The following is an 8,895-nucleotide window of genomic DNA, read 5'->3' as shown; positions in this document are numbered from 1 at the left end:
AGTGTTTTATTTCTGCTGTTCTCAGTTCCAGGCTTGTCATTGGTGCAGTCTTGGTCCAAACTGGCAAACCAAATACCAATATTTAGTTCGTTTAATAAACAGTTAAAGTTACTCATATTCATTTTTATGTATGTATTTTCTCCCCTGATGAAACATGGGAACAGGAGTAGTTTATTTAACTCCTCAATTCTGCTCTATCATTCAATCAGACCATAGCAGCTCAGTCTCAATTTGCCTGTCTCTTATCCATATCTCCTGATACCCTTACTTTATCAAACCAATATCTTTCAAGTCACAATCTTCAAAGCTTTGTGAAGGATTGACCTTGCTAAAAGAACAGAGCAACAACTTTGCTCCTAGGTGTTTGCCAAAGGGACAATTCAGCCATTGCCAAGAACTGCACAGGAGTTAAATAAAGACTCTTCCATTGATTTTTGCTTGAGGTGACCAAAGTGTGGACATACATTCCTGTCTCATTTCTCTGTTTTGTATATCCCTCTAACAAAACATTATAGAATTAAACACTCTTGAGGAGCTGAGATGCTGCATTTTGTTCATGGAAAGCAGCACCTGGCCCATTGGAGCTTTGCTGGCTAATTCTTTGTTTTTGAAATTTTGTTTAAATTCTAACACAGCTTAAAAAAACCAATGCCAATGAAGTGAAAAGTCCAATTCAGCCTATTACAAGTATACTTTTATATACAGTGATAAAACAAATCAGCCTTGGAGTCCTGAAATTTGAGCAGAGATGTACCTTGGCTGCATAATGAAAAGTTACCCCTTCAACCTGACTGCTTCCCAGTGCTGAATTGCATTTCTCTTGGACTGAGTACATATCTTTCAGACCCTGATCCTGTTCTGCTTGCAACCCTTCAGCAAGGCTGCCTAGTGCTGACTGTAAACTTGTGTTCAAGAGGCTAGGGTGGAGTCGGGGGGTGGTACCGACTTTTACGGTTAACCAAATCCTATGGGAGAATTGGGGTAGTGCCTGGCAACAATGGCACAGGTTAAATGGAGAACTCTGAGGCACCAATCCAGATCTGATTATATGACTGGAGCAGGTTTTGAGGAGCTGACTGGTCTACTTGTGTTCCTACATTTTTATATCTGATAATTCCATTGACCTCAATCGTAGTGATGGAAACCAAAACTCCACTGACGTTTTTTTAGAGTGTAACATTTGCATTTGTATATATTGCACATATTAAAACATGATTGTTTCTATTTCAGGGTGTTACGCTGAGAAGACAGAGCGAGCCAAGCTGCCTGGACTCTCTTTTCAGTTGTCAGAGACTCTACGTTGTTTATTTATTTTTCCCCGGGGGGAGGGTGGGTGGGGGGCTGGGGGCCTTGGGCATTCAGCAAACGGGGCCCCTCAGCTGAACAACTCCTGCTCTGTGGACAGGAATGACTGGTGTCCGTGATAACCGCTACAGTGCTGTATCCTCAGAAGAAAACGGGTTGAGGTTGTCAACCATGCCAGGGATCAACGGCTATGGCAATGGGAAGATCCACACCAGGAGGAAGTGCCGCAGTCGTTTTGTGAAGAAGAACGGCCAGTGCAATGTCCAGTTTGCGAATATGAGCGACAAACCCCAGCGGTACATTGCTGACATCTTCACCACGTGCGTGGATGTCCGCTGGCGCTACATGCTGCTGATCTTTTCACTAGCCTTTGTCATCTCATGGTTGGCTTTTGGCCTGGCATTCTGGCTCATTGCGCTGATACACGGTGACCTCGAGAACCCTACTGGTGACGACACTTTCATGCCCTGCGTTTTGCAGGTGAATGGATTCATCGCTGCCTTCCTTTTTTCCATTGAAACCCAGACAACCATCGGGTACGGTTTCCGCTGTGTGACGGAAGAGTGTCCATTGGCGATCTTCTTGGTGGTCTTCCAGTCCATCGTAGGTTGCATCATAGACTCGTTCATGATTGGTGCCATAATGGCTAAGATGGCACGGCCGAAGAAACGAGCCCAGACGTTACTTTTTAGCCATAATGCGGTTATAGCCATGAGGGATGGCAAACTCTCTCTTATGTGGCGGGTTGGAAATCTGAGGAAAAGTCACATAGTGGAAGCCCATGTCCGGGCTCAGTTAATCAAGCCACGGATCACTGAGGAAGGAGAATATATACCCCTTGACCAGATTGACATTGACGTGGGTTTTGATAAAGGATATGATCGTATATTCTTAGTTTCCCCAATAACTATTCTCCATGAGATTGATGAGGAAAGTCCACTGTATGGTATTAGTAAGCAGGACCTGGAGATGGCAGATTTTGAAATAGTGGTAATCCTTGAAGGAATGGTGGAAGCTACGGCGATGACCACACAAGCTCGCAGCTCCTATTTGGCCAGTGAGATTCTATGGGGCCAGCGATTTGAACCAGTGCTGTTTGAGGAGAAGGACCAGTATAAAGTGGACTATTCACATTTCCATAAAACCTATGAGGTGCCCACAACCCCTCGATGCAGTGCCAAGGAACTGATGGAAAGCAAGTTCCTCGTTCCCAGCACAAACTCCTTCTGCTACGAGAATGAGTTGGCTTTCATGAGCCGAGATGAGGAAGACGAGGGTGATGATGATGACAGTAGGGTCTTGGATGATCCAAGCCCAAACAGCAGTCGACATGAATTTGACCGATTACAGGCAACTTTAGCGTTGGATCAAAGGTCTTACAGAAGAGAGTCTGAGATATGACCTTTGACTGTTGTAATGACCTTTTTTTTTCTCAAATGTAAGGAATGGGTTACCAATCATCACGAGTGCCATAAAGGATTTTAAAGCTTGCATAGAATTAGGAATTTGATTGTAATGGTGGAGGGAATTCTCACATATGAAGCCTATCTGAATGGTAAATGAGTTAACATTCGATGTGAGTAAAGATAGAATTATTACTGTCATGCTTTTTAGAAGATTATGTAACATTGATAATTACCTTCCAATGGATTAAAACTTAAATGTAGAAGGTCAAGGGATTGGTTCGAGGAAGACATTGGATCCAGTGTTGTTGGTGATGTGTGCAACAATGAGCTTTAAGAAAAATAGAACTAGAACAAAATCATGTTTAGACTTGCAAATAGGCAATTTCAACTTGTCAGACCAGATTTAATACTCCTTCAGGGGTTTCTGTTTTCAATGTTTTGACACTTTCCTTTGAAAGAAGGTATCTTTGTACCAGCTGGCAAATGAACAGAGAGCAGAGATGGAAACTAAGCCCTGCATCGATCCAGCCACAGAGTGCACATGGTTGTATGTCAGCAAGCACAATTACCTGTGCACTTCGCTGGTATGCAGAGCTAGACATTGGATGAGGTGAAAATTGCGCAAAGCTCCTGAGGCATACAAAAGAATATGTCATCGCGCTCGAGGTGTCACATCAATGTCAGTCAAGCAGAATACATTTTTGTAAAAAATAAAGTTCTTTATCTTTAAATACAAAATGCTTCACAAAATTATACTATTGTACAGACCCAGCCAGACTGAGTGCTATTATATATAATGTATATGCCTAGCTAAGGAGAGTGCTGATCCCATATATTTTATATATAGATACATGCATATGCACACACACATACACACACACACATATGCAATATGTACACTGTACAGTTGGGAGGATTAGTGTTCTACACTGTATAGACTTAGCCTGGCTGAGTGCTATGGTTAATTACTATCAGGGGGTAATTGAAGGGGAAGGAATACCTGGAGGGATAGCATTTTTCCACATTAAGATGGAACTAAAAGGAATTCAGCAAGGAACAACTCCCAATATGCAGCATCAGTGGTTGGGAGCTGAGGGTGGAATATTGGCCATTCACTGTCATAGCTTTAAGTCTACATTCTCCTCTAACAAGGCCCTGTTCTGTGTATGGGGGAAACCACAGAATTACTCCTGTGATGTTCAGGCTAGAATTTTGATTGGTAATTGTTTTTTTACAAAAATGCCAAATTGCATGGAAGCACCCAGAGTGAGGTGTTCCACGCTGCCAGGCTGCTTTGGTGAGTCCATCAGTGAGGTGAGCACCTTCACAACCAAGAACAACTACATAAAGAGCCAAGATGACCGTGATTTCAGAGATGAGTCACGAGTATTGTGCTCTGCAAATCCACACCATCAGCTGGAAGTATAAGTTTCCCAACTAACTTTATACTGGGGTCCAACAGAACAGTCTGAAGTCCTGATTCCCACCAATTGTTTTTTAAATTGTTTTCAAGATTCAGGCAAGGTTGACATCTAATGCCTATCCCTTACCATTTGTGAAGATGGGCTGAGCCGCCTTCTTTTACTGCTGCAGTCCATGTGGTGAAGACTTTCCCACAGGGCCAAGGCTCCTGCTGAATCACTTCAGAATGCTGTAGGCCTTTTTGTAAAAACCATTAACTGAAAATTCAGGTGAACAATGCGTAGATGAGCGAGTACTTTAAACTAAGGTGCTGTTTCCCACCAGGACTTTCCTACCCCTTTGAGGTTTTTGTTGATTTTAGTGCACTCTTTAGCATTTGCAATGCCTTCTGGGAAGGCACAGTCTTTGACACCTGTTGTGTGAAATCCTTGTACCTACTATAGGGGTGTGATACCACTGGGATGTTTGTGGCTTGTCTCACACTAGGTAACCATGGTGACAGCATCATCAGCTTCTCTGCTGCAGCCTTGCACCTGTAAGACTGAATTAATTGCTTTAACTATCTTCGATTGTGCTAACCAATCTTCTTGTTTTGGACGTAGCTAATCAGCTTAACCTTGCAGTCCCGTTATTTTGACTTTCCTCCTTTTCTCAATTTTTGCGATATGTCTCAGCATAGAAGCTTGTGATTAAAAAAGGTATTTCTCTTAAAGGGATAAGGTGAACTTTGACCTCTGTAGAAGTCTTCCTCTTCACCCAGATTGTAAATGTAAAGAATGACTCTGGGTTCTGTTTTATTTTATTGGGTGATCAAAGAATTTATTAAATTAAAGAATTCTAATACAAATTGACATTTGTCTTTTTTCAGAAATACTAAACCATCAAATGGCGGAAGAGAAGATTTGTTAAAGTTCTGATAAATGCCCATTGAATAATACTGTACATGACACAGATGGAAAAGGCCATAATCATAGTTCAACCAAATAAAAAGACTTCCAGATTTCTTCATAGGGTCATACAGCATGAAATCATTCCCTTCAGTCCAACCAGTCCATGTTGAACATAATCCCAAACTAAACTTGTTTCCACCTGCCTGCTCCTGGTTCACGTCCCTCCACATTGTAATTGTACCCACATCACTACTTCCTCAGGAAGTTCATTCCACACACGAACCACCCTCTGTGTAAAACAAAAGCCCTCATGTCTTTTTTAAATCTCACTCCTCTTAAAAATATACCCTCTTGTCTTGAAATCCCCCATCCTAGGGAAAAGATAATTACCATTAACCCTATGTATACCCCTCATTATTTTATAAACTTTTATAAAGTTACCTTTGAACCTCCTTCATCTACTGGAAAATCCAATTGTTTCTTTAAAATGTTCCTCCAGCTTGTGTTCGACTGCGATTCCCTCAAGTTCATGGGAGATTATACAGAGCTTCCAAATCTTTCTCTAGATTTCATCAAAAGTAGCACAAATGGAGATACTTTCCACCAAATGTGAACACATAATCTTGAAAAATATGTAAGTGTGAGGAATGTTGAATAATCAATTGAAAATAATTTGCATTGATATAGGACCCTTGTTAGCCTCAGGATTTCCCAGAAATTTTTACAGTCGATGAATCACATTTCAAATATAGTCATAGAGATAAACAGCACAGAAACAGACACTTCAGTCCAACTCATCCATGCTGACCAGATATCCTAAATAAATCTAGTCCCATTTGGCAGCATTTGACCCAAAACCCTCTAAACCCTTTCTACTCATCCAGGTGCCTTTTAAATTTTGCAATTATGCCAGCTTCCACTGCTGCCTCTGGCAGCTTATTTGAATGCAACTCACAGAATTGGGACTGGATGTGAAGATAGGAGGTATGGTTAGTAAGTTTGGGGATAATGCCAAAATTAGTGGTATAGTGGACAGTGAAGAAGGTTATTTAAGATTACAAAGAGATTTTGATCAATTGAGTCAATAAGCTGAGGAGTGGTAGATGTAGTTTAATTTGTATAAATGTGAGGGATTGTGTTTTGGCAAAAGCAAACAAGGGGCATATTTCAAAGTGAGAGGAGAAAGTTTTAAAAAGGACATGCAGGGCAATCCTTTTACACAGAGAGTGGTTTGTGTGTGAAATGGAGTGCCAGGGAAAGTGGTGGATGCAGGTGCAGTTATAACGTTTAAAAGACATGTTGGTAAGTTCACGAGTGGGAAAGGTTTGGGTGGATATGGCTAAAAACAGGCAAGTGGGACACGTGTAGTTTGGGATCATGGTTGGCGTGGTCTAGTTGGACTGAAGGGTCTGTTTCCATGCTGGATGACTCTATAAATCTAAATGAAAACACGAGCAATGTGAGATAGGAAAACGAGAATGTATTCGATGATAGGGATCAGTACACCCTGGGAAAACATAACAACCCAAACCCAAAGCAGTAATCCACATGGGCTTCCAAATTACCAGCAGTTCAACCTTGACTGTTACAGGATTATTTTCCTTTAATAATAAATTACTCCCAATTAGGAAAAATAGTTTAATCTAGTTGCTACATCATTCACTTCAAACTGGTTAACAGCTACACCAAAGTAACTCATGATGACTGGACTTCCGTGACCTTCATACTTATTTTGTGCAAAATGCCAATAGTCCAAAACCTAACAATCTGTGGGCCCCTAGACAGAGGAGCTAAGAGCAGGAGTAGGCCATTCAACCCTTCGAGCCTGCTCCACCATTCAGTGAGATCATGGCTAATCCTATATCACAAAACTGTATTCCCGTTTACACTCTATATTCCTCGATGATTTTAATATCTCAAAATTCACGATTTCTTTCTTGAATATACTCAGTGACCCAACTTTCGCAGTGTTCTACGGCAGCAAATTCCACAGGTTGGCCGTCCTTGGAGGAAAGGAATCCTTCCTCATCTCAATCCTAAATGGCCTACCCCACATCCTAAGACTTTGACCCCTGGTTCTAGACTCCCCCACTACAGAAAACCTCTTCCCTGCATCTAAACTGTTCAGCCCTGTGGAATTTTATACATTTCAAGCAGGTCCCCTCTCACCCTTCTAAAATCTAGTGAATACAAGCCCAGTCAAACCAACCTCTCCTTGTATGAATGTCCTGCTATTCCTGGTATCCTCCTAGGAAACCTCTGCTGCAATCCCTCCATATCATGTATATCCTCTGTTATGTAAGGAGAATGTAACTACACACACTACTCCAGAAGCAGTCTTACCAAAGCCCTGTATAACTGCAGTAAGGCAAATTCTTCTGGAATGAAAGCCAACAAACCATTTACCTGCCTAGGTGCTTGCTGCACTATCTTTACTTCTATTGACTGGTGTACAAAGACACCTACATTCCTTTGCACATCCACATTTCCCAACCTAAGTATTTTTTAATCAACCTGTTGCAACACACCACTGGACTAGATCCTGGTCCTCCTAGACCAGAGATAGGCTCGCAAGTGCTGTGCCACAAGAGCTCCACATTGCTGAACTTTAAATATTTTCTAATCAACCTCTTCAACTGTGTTATTACACACCTCTGGATCAGATGGATCTTGAAACCAGACTCCTGACTCAAGAGGTAGGGACACGACCATATTTGTTTTTGAATCAACCTGTTCAGAGATGTTATTACACACCTCTGGTGCAGGTAGGACTTGAACCCCAGCCTTATTAGTCCTGAGGAGGGACACTGCCACTGCACCATAAGAGGGCCCACAACATTTCCCCTCATATCACCATGTGAACAAGACTATGCAGCTGGCCCATTGTTGGTGAGTGGGGAATAAGCCAGCTCCTCTTATAAACCAGTCAGCAGGTTGAGCCTGGGCAGGGCAGGGGGCTAATTCTGATCCGCCTGGCCGCATAAAGATTGAGGAAAAGCTAGGGGACCTTTACAAGATTGATTGCTGCTGCACTTGCTCCCTTTAGAAATGGGTCTGGGATGCTGACTTGTTTAATTAATCAGCCTCTGTCCTAGGCTTATTGTTCACTTAATGAGGGGCCTGTCTGAAAATTGCAATCTGGAACCTCAATACCTGTGCAGTGGTTAAGGTGTACCCTCTGATTTTTTTGTTTAGCTGTTGGGTTACCCAATTTTCTGCTGAGAAGCAGGTCATCAGCAGTTACAAGTAGCTCTCAAGGAGTTGTGTAGAGTTATAGGGCCATACAGCACGGAAACAGACTTTTCACTCTAATTCATATACACCGACCAAACTAAATTATTCCCACTTGGTCCATGTCCCCCTTTCCTTTTCATGTACCTGTCAAATGTCTTTTAAATGTTGTAACTGCACCTGCATCCACAACTTCATTCCACACACGAGCACCTTCTGTGTGAATAAGTTGCCCCTCAGGTCCCTTTTAAATCTTTCTTCTCTCGCCTTAAAAATAGGCCCCCTAGTTTTGAATTCTCCCACCCTAGGGGAAAGACTTTGCCATTCACCTTATCCATGTCCCTCATGATTTTATAAACCTCTATAAGGGCAACCTCAAACTCCTACACTCCCTTGAAAAAGCCCTAGCCTTTCCAGCCCCTCCTTATAACTCAAACCCTCTAGTCCCAGCAATATCCTAATAAATTCTTTCTGAACCGTCTCCAATTTAATAATATCCTTCCTATAGCGGAGCAATGACAACTGTACACAGTATTCCAAAGTGGCCTCAGCAACATCCTGTACCTCAACATGACATCCTAACTCCTTGACTCAGTGGTCTGAGCAATGAAGGCAAGCGTGCTGAATGCCTCCTTAATCAC

At 42.1% G+C, this 8,895-nt stretch overlaps 1 protein-coding gene across 1 annotated transcript; it reads left to right on the top strand.

The window, feature by feature from the left end:
* The first annotated feature begins 1,358 nt into the window (after positions 1–1,358).
* On the top strand, positions 1,359–4,974 carry LOC122560780 (ATP-sensitive inward rectifier potassium channel 12). The gene has a single exon (XM_043711862.2). The coding sequence runs from the start codon at positions 1,408–1,410 to the stop codon at positions 2,704–2,706; it is 1,299 nt and encodes a 432-aa protein (XP_043567797.1). The 5' UTR covers positions 1,359–1,407; the 3' UTR covers positions 2,707–4,974.
* Positions 4,975–8,895: the final 3,921 nt, after the last annotated feature.

The sequence above is a fragment of the Chiloscyllium plagiosum genome, unplaced genomic scaffold (genome assembly GCF_037043375.1).
Source record: "Chiloscyllium plagiosum isolate Xiang-an unplaced genomic scaffold, Cpla_swu_hap1 HiC_scaffold_20, whole genome shotgun sequence".
NCBI lineage: Eukaryota > Metazoa > Chordata > Chondrichthyes > Orectolobiformes > Hemiscylliidae > Chiloscyllium > Chiloscyllium plagiosum.
Note: the sequence above shows the minus strand (reverse complement) of the source record. Positions and strands in the feature narration are given on the sequence as shown.